Source organism: Oryza brachyantha, chromosome 2 (genome assembly GCF_000231095.2).
Source record: "Oryza brachyantha chromosome 2, ObraRS2, whole genome shotgun sequence".
Lineage (NCBI taxonomy): Eukaryota > Viridiplantae > Streptophyta > Magnoliopsida > Poales > Poaceae > Oryza > Oryza brachyantha.
In genome coordinates, this window is record NC_023164.2 from 20,713,247 (window position 1) to 20,731,008 (window position 17,762).

General features: G+C 41.3%; 2 protein-coding genes across 2 annotated transcripts; both read left to right on the forward strand.

Moving 5' to 3' along the window:
• The first annotated feature begins 200 nt into the window (after positions 1 to 200).
• LOC102714256 (F-box protein PP2-A13-like) lies at positions 201 to 3,487 on the forward strand. Its single transcript, XM_006664956.3, has 3 exons — positions 201 to 1,146; positions 1,455 to 1,573; positions 2,719 to 3,487. Exons 1-3 carry the CDS (start codon positions 799 to 801, stop codon positions 3,179 to 3,181), a joined length of 930 nt encoding a protein of 309 aa, XP_006665019.1. The 5' UTR covers positions 201 to 798; the 3' UTR covers positions 3,182 to 3,487.
• Positions 3,488 to 9,035: 5,548 nt separating this feature from the next.
• On the forward strand, positions 9,036 to 16,513 carry LOC102714528 (lysophospholipid acyltransferase 2). Its single transcript, XM_040520488.1, has 8 exons — positions 9,036 to 9,493; positions 12,995 to 13,050; positions 13,541 to 13,761; positions 13,837 to 14,233; positions 14,780 to 14,865; positions 15,190 to 15,253; positions 15,370 to 15,482; positions 16,026 to 16,513. Exons 1-8 carry the CDS (start codon positions 9,192 to 9,194, stop codon positions 16,164 to 16,166), a joined length of 1,380 nt encoding a protein of 459 aa, XP_040376422.1. The 5' UTR covers positions 9,036 to 9,191; the 3' UTR covers positions 16,167 to 16,513.
• Positions 16,514 to 17,762: the final 1,249 nt, after the last annotated feature.

A 17,762-nucleotide genomic window follows, 5' to 3' on the forward strand; every position in this document is an offset into this window, starting at 1 on the left:
GCCAAATCAAGAGGAGCAGCTCATCGGCTGATAACTGATTGTATTACATCCTTACATTAGTAATTTAGTATCCGCTATTTTCATGTTTCATCAAAGGTAGACAATTAATCGCAAATGACCGTGTTAATTTATTGTACGGGAAGTAAGTAGGCCATCGACTGGTCGCAGAGGCGTTAGGCGTACATATAGCTGAAGGCAAGAGGAAGACGAAAAGGAACGAGTCGTCTTCTCCTTCCTTCAAGGTCTCCGAAGAAAAATCTCCCTACTCTCTCACGAGCCACAGTACTTCCTTCCTCCTATTCATGCCCCCGCCCAGGACTTCATACGGTTGGCTATTTCAGAAGAAAATTCAGTTTATATTCGACTGGAGGACTAGCTTGCGGTAATTTGAAGCATTTTTTTGTTCGGTTTTGCTCGCTTTGGGAGGGAGCCAGTAGATGCAAAAAGTCTGATCTTTTGATCGACTTGGCTGTCCTTTTGATTCGGCGTCATTAAGCTCCGCATGAGAGTTTCTTGGTCTGTGCTCGCTTGTGAATAGAAAGGCTAATTGTTGGTGATTGGTTACCAAAATTTGGTCCTTTTTCTTAATTCGGAAGGCGTGGGCAGCAAAATTCACAGGGGAGCTTCGGTTACCCGAGCAAGAAGGATCCTCTCCTTCACAGACTAAGATTGGTGATGGCCCGGCGCTGAATTGCTCTGAAATCTGCCGAAAGCATCGATCTTTGCCTCCGAAAGATCAGGGATTGGGCCCTGGAATCCCAATTCGCCACATCTCCAAGACAGCGGTCGGGCTTGTAGATGGGGGCGGGTTCGAGCATCCTCGGCGCGGACGGGGAATGGGGGATGACGTCCCTTGGAGACATGCCGGAGAGCTGCGTGGCGGCGGTGCTGCTCCACCTTGATCCACCGGAGATCTGCCAAGTCGCCCGCCTCAACCGCGCCTTCCGGGGCGCCGCCTCCGCGGACTGCGTCTGGGCCGACAAGCTGCCCGTCAACTACCGGTACCTCTTGGCCTTCGCGGCCGCCGCCGATGACGAAGATGGTGGCGGCGGACACGGCAACAGCAAACGCTGCTCGCCAACTTCGACCAAGAAGGACATTTACGCTCGCTTGTGTCGACCGACCCCTTTTGATTTTGGCAATAAGGTATTTATAGCCGATTTTTTGTTAATGCTTACTAATTAAGATTTACTCTTGTTTATTAGAACTGATTCGCTGCTGTGTCATATATATGATGATTAATCTGTTCAGTGAGGGTTACTCCCCAAACAATTTTCAATGGGGATTTGCACTTCGCAGTTATTGAGAGGACCTTCATTGTGATTTGGGTAGTCGAAGAGAGATTTTGAGCACAACTTGTTTAAGTTTGCTGCTTTTTAATGTATATTTTCGGCCTCCTGTTTGCTTGAAATTATTTGTCACGAGTAAAGAGGCATCGATCTTGTGGTTTGTAGGAATTCTGGATCGACAAGAACAAGGGAGGTATTTGCTTGTGCATCTCCTCAAAGGCGATGGTGATAACAGGTATAGATGACCGGAGATACTGGAGCCAACTTGTCACGGAGGAATCAAGGTATTTACCCCTTGTTGGCTTTGATTTTGTAGAACTCCTCTCTTGTGTGCAAATAATAAATAGTAGCTGTTGTAGAAAATATTTAACCTTTAGGAATTTGATTTGAATTCTTAACCTTATTTCATTAGATTCACTACATGACACTTATCTATACTTCTATAAAGATGAGTAGTGGTGGTGGTGAATATATCATCTACCTCACCACCAACTCCTTTCTATCTTTTTAAAGGAAAGACCTATATATATCAAACCATTTTATTAACTCTACTTTAATAACATGCTAATTATATTTTTAATAAAATACCAATTGCAACGCAAGGACAATATGCTAGTAAATCAAAATTTCAAGTAACAGTATGGAAACCTTCTTGTATCACTCTTCGGTTCTACTCCTCTTCCTTGGTGTGTTAATATACATCAATTGACTGACTTGCAACCCACCCACTGATACTCTACTGTACTAACTATAGAACTTCAAATTTTGCTAGATTTTTTCAGGGAATTATCATAGCTAGTAATGGTCAAAGTGAAATACGCAGGAGTGATTAATTCAGGCAGAAGTGTTTGGTGCAGATGATGATAATTTTCTTTGACCTGAATTCCATGAAATTTTAAGGATTTACTTAAACCCAAATTGAACTTCTTAGTTGAGTGCCTTTGTATCATTCGAGGTAGAAACAATTTGTATCAATGGCATTTCATGGATTTTCTCTTGCTTTTCTTTTTTGTTTTGATTACCTGTTTTATATATTATCTAACTATTCTGTACGTTTTCTTCAATGTGTCCATGTTGCTGAGGGCTACCAACTATTTCACTAAGAGTTCTTTAATTTTCTTGCACATTACTCCCTCCGTCCCACAATACTACTACCTTCCTAGCACAATTTTTTCCTAGAAAGGTAGTAATATTTTGGGACAGAAGGAAAACCAGTCACACTGACGTTAGCAATTTGAGATTTAATAATTATTGTAATCTGGTTAGTTCCCTAGTGTCTTCGGTTCTCACTGCTATTTGCTAGTATGGCATAAAGTTAGACTATTTCATTATCTGGTCATTTGTATTGTTGATAATTTTCCCTAGAGACTTTTATCTTGGCATAAATGGAACTATGGAAGATGACCTGTTAGTTGTTTGTGTTATGCAGATTCCACCATGTTGCCTATCTTCAGCAAATTTGGTGGCTTGAGGTAGATGGAGAGCTTGATTTTTGCTTCCCTGCTGGTTCATACAGCATTTTTTTCCGGCTTCACCTTGGTCGACCATACAGGCGCATGGGTCGACGTATTTGGGGAACTGAGCACATCCATGGGTGGGAATCCAAACCCACACGGTTTCAGTTCTCAACTTCAGATGAACAACATGCTACATCAGAATATCATCTAGAAGAACAAGGAAGCTGGATCCTTTACCATGTTGGTGATTTTGCCGTATCGAACTCTGATGAGCTTATGAAGCTCAAGTTCTCAATGTTGCAGATTGATTGTACCCATACAAAAGGTGGCTTGTGCGTCGATTCAGTTTTGATATATCCAAAAGGGTATCGGCATGAGAAGGAAAAATATAGTTCGCATGTGCTGCAGAATGGTCGCAATACTCCAGCAACATGAGGCAGGCAATTCAGAAGGGGATGGCTAGTCTTTTTCCTGTCGTTCTTTCCTGAAAGTCCATGTGTATATTCAGTTTTTTTCCTTCTTTCATTCTGAGAGTTTTACATGATACAAGGCCTTTTTTTGTTCTTCTGTAGTGTTAGGGTAGGGAAGTAAGGGGCAAGGTTTTGAAAAAGTTAAATTGACATGATAATGTTGAGTACAAGTACTGGTCGTATAAAAGTAGGGTAGATGCCATCTTCATATGTAATTTTCATCAGTGCAATGATGTTTGGCGATCTGGGTATTCATCTTTGCTTATTCTCATATGACTTCAAGATGATTTTATCTTTTTCATATGTTTGTAGTCGACAGCTTTCTGGTGAGCAAATGAATGATAGCGATAACTGACCTGTCGCCGGCATATTTTTCAGAGCTATTACGCTAGTGATGCTTTCGGTTATTAACAACTGCTTCGCATATTGATGCGGTGCTGCCCTAGTTCTGAAGATTTTGCTCGCAGGATGCCAGGATGCCTTCTCCATGCTGCATATCGTGGGAATTGGTGTACCATTGTTGTGGCTTTTGATCACATCTAAAATCCAATTGACTTGGGGTCAACAGACAAAATACTGGGTCCTAAATTTAGTATTGTAAATCTCAGGTGGTGTTTAGATTGAGAAAATTTTTAGGAGGATTGTCACGTCAAATGTTTGATCGGATGTCAAAAGGGGTTTTCGGACACGAATGAAAAATGAATTTCATGACTAGCCTAGAAACCACGAGACGAATCTTTTGAGCCTAATTAATCCGTCATTAGCACATGTTGGTTACTGTAGCACTTATGGCTAATTAGGCTAAAAAGATTCGTCTCAAGATTTCTTACGTAACTATGCAATTAGTTTTTTAGTTCATCTATATTTACTGCTTTATTTAGATGTCCAAAAATTTGATGTGATATTTTTCAAAAAAAATTTGGGAACTAAACAAGGCCTCAATTGAAATCTTCATGGCTATCTAATCCTTTTGCACGGTGCAAGGGTCAACGATTGTTTTCGGAAGACATCTACCTATCTGAACTGGACCAGCTAGTGCATCCTATTATTATTTAGAGATTCGCTCCTCTTTTCGCTTTTACTTATATTTATGAACTAAAATTTAGAGTTATTTATCAAAGTTTATCTCCCCGCCTTGACTTTGATCGTTAAAAGTATGTATAAAAAGGTTTTGTTCATAAATTATTTTTCATTTACAAATATGTCATTTGACTTTTTCTGTGAAAAAAAGACAAACAATAACTCTCAACTGAGCATTCAAATATTCGATCTAAGAAGACATTGGCGTTGAAATATTGTTGTAAACTTGTGATACAATGAGATTGTTAACATGCATAGCATGTTCGTTAACATGTGCGGGTGGGGCGTACCTTCGGGCCGACAGCTAGTCTACCCAGCCGGAGGAGCGGAGCCGGGCGCAGCGGAGGCGGCAATGGACCAACGGCTGGTCGCCGGCCGCCTAACATGAGAAAATTGGAGAATAATTAACTTTTTATCACTATTAGAAATGATATTAACATAATTGTCACTGGATCTACATGTCATAGACACACGAGGATCCACGTGAGAATGATAAATATGTTAGCTATTATTTCTAAAAGTAGCAAAAAAAATTAAATGCCTCGAAAATTGGTGGCGGATTGGGCAGTGCAGCTTTTGCAGATAAAAAGTTTCACAGTGAAGCCGTGAAGGGCCGGAATTTGTTGGTGTGCCAGAAGCCCAGGAGGCTATGGGCTTTGTTCGCGAGTATTCTCATGAATCCCTTTCTCGAGTTTTCGGCTCAGGCCGTCCTGCGCCTCCTGGGCAAAGACTTTCTACCGGGCCAAGCATTCATAATGCAACACATTACTCATGATTTCTATACCATTTGAGTTATAAAAGAATTAATGCGAAACCGCTCTTACAATAGAAATACTACTAATTCACATCTAAATTTAAGAGTGATGTGCATCCACGGTCTCTAAACTTGTGTGCATGTGTCATCTAGGTCCTTGAACTCTCAAAATGCATTTTTTGGTTCCCGAACTTGTCCAGGGGTATCATATAGGTCCAAACGGGCTCTGACCTGTTCCATCCGCTGACGTGGCATGGCACGGTGGCGCCTACATGTTGGTGGTGTCATGTGAGTCCCACATGTCATTCTCTCTCCTTATTCTTTTCTCTCCCTTCTCGTGGACACCACTGTGGCATGCCATGTCAACGGATGGAGCGGGTTGGAGCCAGTTTAGACCTATATGACACACAGTTCAGGGACCCAAAAATATATTTTGAGAGTTCATAGACCTAGATGACACGTGCACACAAGTTTAGGGGCCGCTGGTGCACTTCACTCTAAATTTAATGTTACACATCTCATGTCTTGGTGTCAAATAGAAATTATGTCTCAATGTAAACATGGTTCCTTTCTTATTTCTTTATTTAATCACCTACCATGTTATCTTTTCATTTTATATGATTGTATTTAATTACATGAAAACCATCGTAGTCTTGAGTCTCTTCAACTTACCTTGCCCTTTTAACCCAAAGGGAAGTTATTATCAACAAAGGATCATTAAAGATGGTACAATTCCAAGATAAATATACTGAAATACCACGTGCATAGTACACAAAATCCATGACAGAAGCACGTAGTGCATTTGTAACAATTGTTTGCATCTTCACAGGACACTTCACTATACGCTTGAAGTTTCATTGTAATTGTTGGTCTTCTATTAAAGCATTACGGTAGGGAAGACTTTAAGATCCATCCGCGGGACTCCTGTACTTGAAAAATCATTAGTGTATAGTGAAGTGATTATGAACAAGAGAATGACCGAGAGACCCAACGTGTGAATGAAAAGATTTCTGAATAGTCCATTGTTATTGTTGGTTGTGGAAAGACAAGTGAACTAATATAAGTGAGGGAAATTCTCATCTAATTGGCTAGTTTTTAGGATAAAAAATACCCTTTACGATCTTAAACATGCTACCTTTCTTCTTTCGCTTGTTTAGCACTCGCTTCACAGTCGCATTTCATTTTTTTAATCCTTCCACACCGTTTTTAATTAGTCGATACATACGTTCAGCAATTTTAAAGGCCTTGGCATTCAGGTTGGCAAGTAAATGAGTTGTGTATTTACTTGTATATATGGCTTACTATTTTATACCTTCCATTTCATATTATAATATGTATTGATCTTTTTTAATCAAACTTCTTTAAGTTTGACTAAGCTATATAGAAACGTAGCCAATATCTACCATACCAAAGTAGTTTAGTTGGATCAAGCATTGAATATATATATATTTTATAGTAAATTCGTTTTTGGTTTAAAATGTTGTATTAATTAATAAATATGACAATACTTAAAATCAGCATGTTATAATATGAAACATGCAGAGTATATCCGTCCTTAAAAACCATGTTTGAGGCATATCACTTTCCCATTATCCAAAGTATACTTGATAATAAGCATGCCAACCCACGCATCCGTACTCTTATTATGTACCAAAAACAGAACCAAAGGAGTAAAAATCCGTTTGAACCCAGCACCAGGCACCAGCCAACAACATGTGTACATCACACGATTGATGGCCTTATTAGACAGCACGACCACGACGCACCGCTAGGAAAAGAAGAGCAGATGAATTCACAAGTACACTGTACACGCTCGACTGAATTCACGATTCATGGCCGGTTTCATTGCACTGTTTCTTGGTTAATAACTAAGTGGCTGTTTAGTTCTAAAAAATTTTCATCCAAAAACATCACATCGAATTTTTGGACACTTAAATAGGGTATTAAACATAGATAGAATGAAAAACTAATTGCACAGTCACGTGAGAAATCGTGAGACGAATCTTTTGAGCCTAATTAGTACGTGATTAGCCATAAATGCTACAGTAACCCACATGCGCTAATGATGGGTTAATTAGGCTCAAAAGATTCTTCTCGCGGTTTACAGGCCAGTCGTGAAATTTGTTTTTTCATCTGTGTTCCAAAACCCCTTTCAATTTCCGGTCAACTGATGTAACATGCAAAAAAATTTTCATTTTATCAACTAACCACCCCTAAAAGTAGGCCGCCAATTAACTGGGTACAGCAGCAGCTGCCGAGCCTTTTTAATTTGCCGCACCGCCGGCCGGTGAGCGAAACGAGTTAATTACCACCAAAAGAAACGGTCCCCCGGTGGTGATGGGTGATGCGGATTGGAAAGGTCTATAGGCTGTACTGCTTCTGTAGCATCGTCGCCTGGTCCAGCACGCGAAGGTGCCGACGTCGCGGAACTCCTGAAAGTCCTGATTGATTCCACGGCTTGCGCACGTCACGTACAACTGCTCCTTTCTTCCTGCGGCCTCCGCCTCCGCGCGACTGCGAGCGAGTCGGCCGGGGGGGGGGGGGGGGGGGGGGGCGGGGCGGGCTCCGGTTTGCAGCGTCGGCAACGACGACGACGGCGGATGGGTTCGCTGCTCGCTCGCACGCATCGTCGATCTGGCCGTGCGCGGCGCAATAAATCTGGGGGAAGGGGGAGCCGCATTGATTGGATCGCCTGCATGTGTTTCCTGGCTGCCGTGCCCGTGCCGCCGGATCTGATCGCTTCTGCTGTGTTGGCTGCTCTTCTCCGTTTGCCTGCCCTGCCCGTGCCCGCACCGCTCTCCATCCGTGGGCACCATGCGCGTTAGTACGCTTGCTGCCAGGTCCACCGAAATGGCCTCCAGGTCCCTGCACAATGCCAAATTTCACGCGTGAGCTTATTATGTACACGCGGTGATTTCTTTCCCCCTCTGTCTTTTCTTTTGGTTCAGTGGAAGATCAAGATGGGTATTTTAGTTGATCTTCAACAACAACTGTGGGATCATTATGCCTCAGTTATGCTTCGTCGCAGAAGGCGCAAAAACTGTTTAAGAATTAAGATGCCCATCCTGTGTGTTAAATGCTGAAAGCTACGGGCAGTCTGGTACTACTCCGAATAGGGGGATTCCATTGGAACGGCCTTGACAGTGATCGATCGATGACACATCGCCTTCGATATTCCCGATGCACCAACCTGAGTATTCCATTCCACATGTGTACACTTAGCGTATACTGTATTGTAGAGAGGGTTGTGCACTAGCGGTAGGCAGGTTCCCAGAAAACGTACACGTCGGTATTCCGTGCTACTGTGCAGTGCTCCAACTCCATTCCTACTGCTATCAAAGAATTGTTCATCTACTCGTTGACCGATTACTGCAAAGGAGAAATGGCCGTGTGATTTTAGGAGTATATGGTCATAAGGAAGAATATCCTTAATCTAGTACCATTAGATTCCTCGCTTTGAGGGCTAAAGACAAATCATCGAAGTATACGAAAAGAATGTACCCAGACATATACGGGTATACGACTTGCTTGCCGCGTGATCTCCAGCAAATGCTCGCATAAGACAACGAGTGATTCTTGGAATTACGTGGAATTTAGCTTGGAATTACGTGGAATTTAGTTAACACACACTCCAGGATTAAAGACCAATCTTCTGTGGGTACGTATGGAGCTTGGAATTCTCTTGATTATTATAAAAAAAACTATATTGCTCAGAGGTATTCTCCTACAGGATACATTGGCAATAAAAAAGACTCGCATACAAAAATACCAGGGGTGGCTTCACAAATCTATCAAAAATCTTTGTTTTACCAAAATAAAGTTGACTTCTGGGCCTTTGGATAGAGGGAGTAGTCGAGAAAAAGAAAACATTCCCATGTTTCCAGGGTGTAACAGTTGAGGTACATTACTAATTCGGGAACTCGACAGGGCCTTCTGTACAAAATGCCACGCCTAGATTTGCACGGCATCACATGTAGTGCACGCGACTCGCATCGCAGAACGAATTGGGACTCCACAAATCGCCGCTCGTCAGCGAACCCTCCAAAAAAAAAACCAAATCGTGTTCTGAAGTCCGCATCCATCTGCTGCGCGTCCCTCCCCGGCGGCGGCGGAGGAGGAGGAGGAGGAGGAGGAGGCGGCGATGGGGCTGGAGATGGAGGGGATGGCGGCGTCGATCGGCGTGTCGGTGCCCGTGCTCCGCTTCCTGCTCTGCTTCGCGGCGACCATCCCGACGGGCCTCCTGTGGCGGGCGGTGCCGGGCGCCGCGGGGCGGCACCTCTACGCGGGGCTCGCCGGCGCCGCGCTCTCCTACCTCTCGTTCGGGGCCACTTCCAACCTCCTCTTCGTCGTGCCCATGGCGTTCGGGTACCTCGCCATGCTGCTCTGCCGCCGGCTCGCCGGGCTCATCACGTTCCTCGGCGCCTTCGGCTTCCTCATCGCATGGTGAAACTCTACCCCCTTCCACCATTTGTCTCCAGGATTTGCATACTGTTTTGGATGATTAAGATCAGAGCCATAGTTGCATGCCTAATTTGGGGTGCCAGATCAATTTTTGAACGGAGCTTATTTGCATACGAGTAGAAAGTGAATGCGATGGAAGTTTATTTGAATGACAAACCAGATCAATTTTTGAACGGAGCTTGGTATGTGGTGATGTGGCGGTGCCAGATTTCATATTCGAGCTTACTTAAACGATTTTGACTTTTTATTAATGGAGGGTGTTCAGGTGTTGTACTCATGTGGTCCTACGTAAGACAAGATTTTCACTAAGGCAAACAGGGTCCTGTATTAACTCCACGTCGATTGGCTTGTATGCCTGCAATCTTTGAATGGTCGATCCTGCGAAGTTTGCAGTGAATAGGTTAACCATTTGCTTTTCTAGTCCTTTTTAACTGCAAAATATAGGATTGAGGCCCAGCGAAAAAAATATAGGATTGACAAACTTCCAATAAAAGCTCATTACTGCTGCTTGGATTGCATAGTCCACCTATATTTTAATCTGTAGTTTGGTGCAATCCTTTGTGATGTTTTGTTGAAATAATAACATAGTAATGCATGTTAATGCTAAAATGACATGGTTAAACTAAATGGTTATTGAATGTAAAAGTATGGCAAGGTAGATACTTTAGGCTGAGATAACTATATCGGAATATCCTGGAGCTTCATATGCCCAAAACAAATTTTGTAGACCTCCTGTTTTTATGCCATCTTTATCTATTTTTTTTCTATATATGTGAGTTGAGGCCTTACATATACAGTTTATTTTGCAACAGTTCTCAGTTTTATGCTCATGGAGTATTAGTTCTTTGTGTTGGATTGCATTAGGATTTGCCACTTTCCAATAACGGCAATTGGTGATTTTCCACCCATATGTCTGATGTGGATCCACATGTCAGTTACATATTGGTGGGAATTCCTCAAACGGCACTATGGAGAGTGATGAATCCTCAATTTTCCTAGTAGGTATTATGTCCATTGAGTACTAATGTAAATACAGCCTGGACTTCACTGATTCATCTACATGCTTATGTATCCATCTGTTTTACGGTGCACCATTGTAGAACACTAGATGCTACACATCAGTTTTGTTGTCTTACCCCTTCTTAGTGATCTGCTGCAGTTTATATTTATGTGTATGTGATGGAGTTTGGTAAGATAAAATAGGGATGGGCCTGCTATCGATTATTAGATAATACATCGTTAGTCTCCCAAGGATTTCTGCATCAGGCCAAAATATGGTTCAAGAATTGAAATCAACAACGGTGTTGCATCTAGTGTTCTCTGATGGTCAAGCTAGGGTTATTGTGAATCTGCAAAGAATCTTGAAAGATTTTGCTTTACTTGGTGTCATGAGAGATTAGATTTTGCAGAGGTGATGCAACAAGATATTTCACTGCAAAACAGAATAATGATGTGCCAAATAGTTGACCATGAGAGCTGACAGGAGAGGATGGCCTCGGAATATACCTGCCCTGCCATAGCTAGAATTTTATTTTGAACTGAGTCCAATTCAGAGGTTCCCATCTAGATATCCCGAAGCTTTAAGATGATAATGGTGCTGCTCGATTCACATTATATTATTTTGTCCAGTTGATTGTAACTGAGTATGTATCAATTAGAAAAACAATGAAGGGGTTTAGTTTATTCCTCAAAGAAACGATCAAACTTGGAACTGGTGATGTTTTATTTTCTGAATGTCCTATTAATTGGCATCTGAGTGATCTAAACCTTCTCTAATGAATTATGCAGATATAGGCGGATTACAATTACGTTCTTATCAACATCAGTGTTCAGTTCCTATATCTCTAAAGTAACTAATCCTAGACTGCTGTAATTATCCAATAGAGTCTGCCAATTTGGAATTTCAAAATGAGCTTAGGATATCCCGTATACAAGCAATCTGAATCAGTAGCAATGATATTCTAATTCCACTCCCATTTATGTTCATGCCTTCAGTTCGATTTTTCTAGTTTGCTGATTTGGACTTTCAAAATGAGATTAGGCTGTTCCCTAGACAAGCAGTGTGAATTAGAAGCAACAAGTGCTAACCTAATTTCACCCCGATAGTGTTCATTCCTTCTGCTCCTTTTCTCTATCTTGTAGTGGTTGCCTGCCATTTTGGCATTTCCTAAGTTTAGTAAGCTACCTTTCATGAATGTGCTCTAATATTCATGGACTGAGTTCTGTACTAAGTTTTGCATTATTCTCAAATCCTGTTATCTTGCCAAAAGATAAAACAACATGGCAGGCTTTGATGCCATGTTCGAACTTGTACCTAACCGTAGTTCACATGATGCTCGCCTTTCATTCTTATGACATTGCATGAACCTAACTAAGCATCTGATAGAGATTACTAAGAACCTGATTGGCACCTTAAATGGAAAAATGATATTTTTTTCCTCCAATATTCTTGTCAGCAGCATCTGTCATCAACGGAAGTGAAAGATATGAAATATTCCACAATTATACTTGTTCTGCTTGAACCCAATGCAATAGGTGAACACCTACAACTGGCTGCTGTAAAACTGAAGTGTGATTATTTTATATTCGTTGTATGTAACTGATTTCTAGAAACCATAATTTCTCTGTTGACGTGATCCTGATACATGTCTTCTGTCCACACTCTTCACCCTTGAGGTAATATAGATGTGGAGAGTATCTTGCCGTCTTGTAGTACCAGTTCCATCTTTTTAGTAGAACATGGAAAGTAACTACTGTCAGAAATGGGCAAAAACGAAAGCCAGCTTAATTATTGGGTGTTAGATGCCATATTCATGCCGTATCAAGATCAGTCACCAACAGGCGATCATCAGTCTTAAATATTGCCTTCTTTCCATTTTACACCAACTTAGAAGTTAGCCAGCTCATCATCTGAACAACTATGTTTTCTTATATTAACTGTTGTCCTGGCATGTTGTTTACTCACATAAAAGGATAAACTGGAATATATTGTCGGCTAGCTCTTTATTTTTCTAATATGCAGTTTGCTATTGTTTCCTTTATGTTCCGTAAATATATATTTCCTTGTGCCAGCCATGGAAATTTAAAAAGCGATTGTTAGGGAATAAAATCTCTTTTGGATCTGGATGGGTCTTCTTGTACCGACTGGTTTACACGTAATCCCGTTTATTATTAAAAGTGTGTTGTGGACTGGAAGGTGGCAGGTTGCATACCTGACCAGCGTGAATCAAGTGTGTGTATGTAACAAACCTTTTTCCTCTCAACTTGATAAAATTCTGCTGGCAATTCTTTGCCAGCTCCTTGTCGTTAGTGCAATGGACTCATTCTAAACAGCAGATTGAACTGAGTCCACAGCATTAAGACTAGGGAAACATTTGTTGTTAGGCATTATAGTAGTGCTGTTAGTGTCTTGGATGCATTGATGATGATACATAATAATCAGCTCACACAAAAATCCTAACAGGTTTCCATCCTCTTATACAGTCACGTGTACTACATGAGTGGAGATGCATGGAAGGAGGGTGGCATTGATGCGACAGGTATGGTATAGTGCTCTTGCTTGAACGTTTTCATTGGTCAATCTTCTCGGTTATTTCATTCTTTATTTGCGGGTAATCATCTAGATCATTTCTATTTACATATTTGAAATAAGTGAAGAAAATAAGACATGCATTGTTTTCAGAGTCAGATTCCTAATATTCATCATGAAATTTTAATCATCTGTTTTTACTGGCCTGCTTCCTTGTAGTTAAGCACCGTTCCATCAGGATACCATTCCTGTTCCCCCCTCCCAAAATAAGTTTATCTTTATAGTTCAAGAACTACACATTCCTTTTGAGGGTTGTAGCTATAATATAGACAGCAATATTTGGAATAGCATAACTGAGCGGAGGAGGGAGCTATGGTTTATTCAGGTTAAACATCAAATTGTAGGTTTTTATTTTAAAGGTTTTATTCATGTCACCCCTAACAAAAGCATGATTTTCTGTTTCAAGTGTCTTTGGAATTGATTTCTTTTTTGAAATGCAGGTGCTTTAATGGTTTTAACGTTGAAAATCATTTCGTGCGCAATAAACTACAGTGACGGTATGCTGAAGGAAGAGGGTTTGCGTGATGCCCAGAAAAAGTATCGTTTAACTAAACTTCCTTCTTTGATCGAATATTTTGGTTACTGCCTCTGCTGTGGCAGCCACTTTGCTGGGCCAGTATATGAAATGAAAGATTATCTTGAATATACTGAACGGAAAGGAGTAAGTGGTTTTTGTCTGCTTGGTGTGCATGATGCTATGTTTTGTTTCTTCCTGATACTTTCTTGTCTCTAACAGATATGGGCCAGCCCAACTCCTTCACCTCTATTACCTACTTTGCGTGCTCTAGTTCAAGCTGGTGCATGCATGGGATTATATTTGTATCTATCACCTCAGTTTCCTCTTTCACGGTTTAGCGAGCCCTTATATTATGAATGGGGCTTTTGGCACCGGCTCTTCTATCAGTACATGTCAGGCTTTACTGCTCGTTGGAAATACTATTTTATATGGTCAATTTCAGAAGCTTCAATTATTATATCCGGTTTGGGCTTTACTGGCTGGTCCGATTCATCTCCCCCGAAAGCCAAATGGGATCGTGCAAAAAATGTTGATGTTTTAGGTGTTGAATTAGCTAAAAGTGCAGTTCAGTTGCCGCTCGTGTGGAACATTCAAGTGAGCACATGGCTGCGATATTGTAAGTTTTGCATCCTGATGAAGTCCATTATATCATTGTTGTTTTTTGAGTATTTTTTGAACTTCTTTTGTTGGATGATAGAATGTTTTTATTGATTTTAAGTTTACTATGCTGGTATGGACATGACTCTGGTGCTTTCACCATAAATGGATAGGATAATTTTAAAGCTAACTGAAGGTCTAATCTGCAATGACCTAATACAATTCACATGACTTCTAGATTGTAAGTGCAATTTAGTTTGAAGAGCATAGAAAGAATACTCTATTAGTATGTAGTCATGTAGATGTTTTTTGTTATAGGTTAATTTGCAGTGTTACTGAAAGAAGCCTAAACTTCCCATATATTATCTGACCCTTGAAATTGGCTTTTTGAGTAACAAAAGGCCTTCCACTTGAATAGACAGTTTGCCTTCTTTCAAATTGGATATTGTTCATTCAAGCTTACTAATAAATATGAATTTCGAAAGCCTGAACCAATGATATTCAATATGAATGTTATTAGTTTCATAACACTAATTCAACTATGGTAATTCCACTGTTGTTCCAGATGTTTATGAGAGGCTAGTTCAGAAAGGAAAGAAACCTGGTTTCCTTCAGTTGCTGGGCACTCAGACAGTCAGTGCTGTCTGGCATGTAAGTTGTATTTTTCATGATGATTATATTCTGACTTTAATTTTTCCACTTCTTATTAATTATAAATGGGCATCCTGAACATAATTCCATCAATAGTTGCCATATGAAACTAGAATACTGTATATTTAGAGCTTCTATTGTCCTTGTGCCCTAGTGCCCATCTTTCCAAGTAGAGGCAGCACCATGTGAATTGCATAATGTCCTTTTCACTTGTGACACATTTTGATACTTTCTGACACTTTCTCACACCAAGGATTTGTTGGTCCTTAATATTTTCATTACTTCATCTCTCATGGAAGTGATCTAATTGTTTCTGTTTTACAGGGACTGTATCCAGGATATATTATATTCTTTGTTCAATCAGCATTGATGATAAATGGTTCAAAAGGTACTTTTCGTCTCTTTTACTGTTTGGGGTTATTTCAGCTGCTCTTCTTTCCTGTGGTGTACTCCGTTAGAAAGAATTATGAAATTGTAATTGATCTGACCTTTTTCTTAATGCAGTCATATACAGATGGCAACAAGCAGTCAGCAATCCAGTTTTCCACGCTATACTAGTTTTTCTAAATTTTTCATACACCCTAATGGTCCTTAACTACTCATGCATTGGGTTCCAGGTGAGCTTTAAGCCTCCGAATCTTGTTTTGTTTCATAGCTATATTGAAAGCATTATACTTGTCAGAGTGCTTGTTGAAATGAATCCTGAATGTATGGTGACACAAACACACACACAACAAAAGAAGATAGGTATCATTGTTTTGATCCTTTCCTTCCATGACATACATATGTGTTTTTTCAATTGACATTTTAAGTTTTACTTTATCATCATTTCAACAAAATACGAAGAATGTTGAAGCCTGAATGGTTCTTAAACTTGTAATTAACCATGCCACCTTTAGTGCCTTTGGTTTATTAGCATTTCAACCATGAGGTAATGAGGTTATCATTAGTAAGAGGGAAGTTTAAACCCATCAAGCACATTTCAAGAAATAACACTAGTGGTAGTTGCTGTGCTATTTTATTAAGTTAATACCGTGGGTTGAGTTCCGCAGCAGCTCTAGTATTATATCTGTGTCTGGAATGTGAAAAGGATGTCTTTCCTCAGTTGTTTGTGTAAACTCGGTATTTATAATTATGTCGTATACTCTTGTTTCCTCCAGGTACTGAGCTTCAAGGAAACTTTAGCATCCTACCAGAGCGTATATTATGTTGGCACAATTATTCCCATCGTAGTTGTCTTGCTGGGTTATGTTATCAAGCCAGCCAAGCCAGTGAAGCCAAAGGCTCGGAAGGCAGAATGAGCAACAAGGTGACCTAGTCGAATGGTCATTACATATAGGAGCGGCGAAGATCTAATGATGATATTGACGAACTAGTGCTCAGTTATTCTACTTCTGTGGAAATTTGCAGGAGGAGAATGTGGTGACCCACCTCTTAAAATTATGAACTGCCTTGTGATTGACCAACCATTAAAACGTGGCACTCCCATTGGATTTTTCTATGTTATGGTTACATACCACGTTGGATATCGGCCTTGCGCCTTTTCCCTTTGGTTGTTAAGTTCTCTGCTGGCTGACTGTATTCAAAGCGATGTATTTTATCACCTGGTCATAAGCCAAATGGAAGTGTGAACGGGCATCAATTCTTGTTTCATATACAATGTGTTAGTCCTTACCCGTTACCAATTGAGCTCCAACAACATTAGCACCCGTGTTTTGACTCATGGCCTAGTTTGAACACAATGTTGGTGCCATGATAGCTGAGTTAGTGGCCATAGATAAGCCATCTGGTAGTCATAGGGTCTATTTCGGGAAGCTTTACATTCTGAGAAGCAGTTTTGGTAGCCAGCTTCTGAGAACTGCTTCTCAGAATCTGAAAAAGCTACTACACCCAACTTCTTCAGTTTTTGGATTCTTAGTTTATTTTTCCGAATCTATAACTACAGATTCTCAGAAGCTGTGGATCCTTTGAGATAGTTTCTGCCAGAAGTAGCTTTTAAAAAAGCTGCAGCTAGAAAAGCTCCCAAAAACAGGCCCATAGACTACTTACTGAATCTGGCGCCCTCTGTCGGTCATTTTGGTCTTATAAATGGTGCTACAGAAGTGCAAGCCTGTGGGTGGTCTGGTCCAAACTAATCTACTATGCAGCGGTGGTAGGTTTGGTGCTGATTGCATCATGTTTGGGCCCCGGGACTTGCTGAGCCATGTCCAATACATGGATTTGGCGACCTGATAGTGCCAGCCTTGGTGCTCTGCTCTGTCACTCCAGGGCGGCCAGTAAAGCGCAGCGTAGTGTGCTACAGTGCTATGCAGGGAAAAGGCGACGCCAGTGGCACGACGTAGTAACGTGGCGTTGATCAGGTCATGACAAACGACTGCTGGTGGCGTCCAGATTCCAGTTAGCAAAACTGCAGTTGCAGTGTATAACGAGTCATGCTGCACTATCTCTAGTGCATTCGGCGCGATGTTTATAACGTGTGAAGTCAATCTCCTGGTCCTGGCTTCTCGTCCCAGAGAAATGGGCGGGTCTAACTGTCCAGACTGGCAGCCGCCTTTTCTTCTTTCAAATAACAACGCACAAGTTCTTTAGAACATCATGGAGCAAACCGGCTAGTCGCCACTATTCCCAAGACAAATCACCCTACTGGTGGTAGTAGCTACGGTTTATAGACATTTTGATCGCGGTGCAATTCGCACCCGTGAATTCAACGTTTGCGACACCGGCTGGCCTACGGAAGACGACTTGACTCGATTCGATTCATCGATCGACCGATCCGGTCGTTTTCAACCGCTCACATCTGCTGCGCCGGCGCCGCAAGAGCTGCACGGTTTCGCCACCGTCTTCACCCACCTGGGCGTACGTACCTCACACGGCCGGCTCCTTGACGTATCCCACCC

Excerpts from the sequence above, each read along its gene's own strand:
- LOC102714256 (XM_006664956.3), top strand. The coding sequence starts at position 799 with ATGGGGGCGGGTTCGAGCATCCTCGGCGCGGACGGGGAATGGGGGATG. Across the intron at positions 1,147-1,454 it reads CTTTTGATTTTGGCAATAAG|GAATTCTGGATCGACAAGAA; the intron begins GTATTTATAGCC and ends TGTGGTTTGTAG. Across the intron at positions 1,574-2,718 it reads CTTGTCACGGAGGAATCAAG|ATTCCACCATGTTGCCTATC; the intron begins GTATTTACCCCT and ends TGTGTTATGCAG.
- LOC102714528 (XM_040520488.1), top strand. The coding sequence starts at position 9,192 with ATGGGGCTGGAGATGGAGGGGATGGCGGCGTCGATCGGCGTGTCGGTG. Across the intron at positions 14,234-14,779 it reads GAGCACATGGCTGCGATATT|ATGTTTATGAGAGGCTAGTT; the intron begins GTAAGTTTTGCA and ends CTGTTGTTCCAG. Across the intron at positions 15,483-16,025 it reads ACTCATGCATTGGGTTCCAG|GTACTGAGCTTCAAGGAAAC; the intron begins GTGAGCTTTAAG and ends TGTTTCCTCCAG.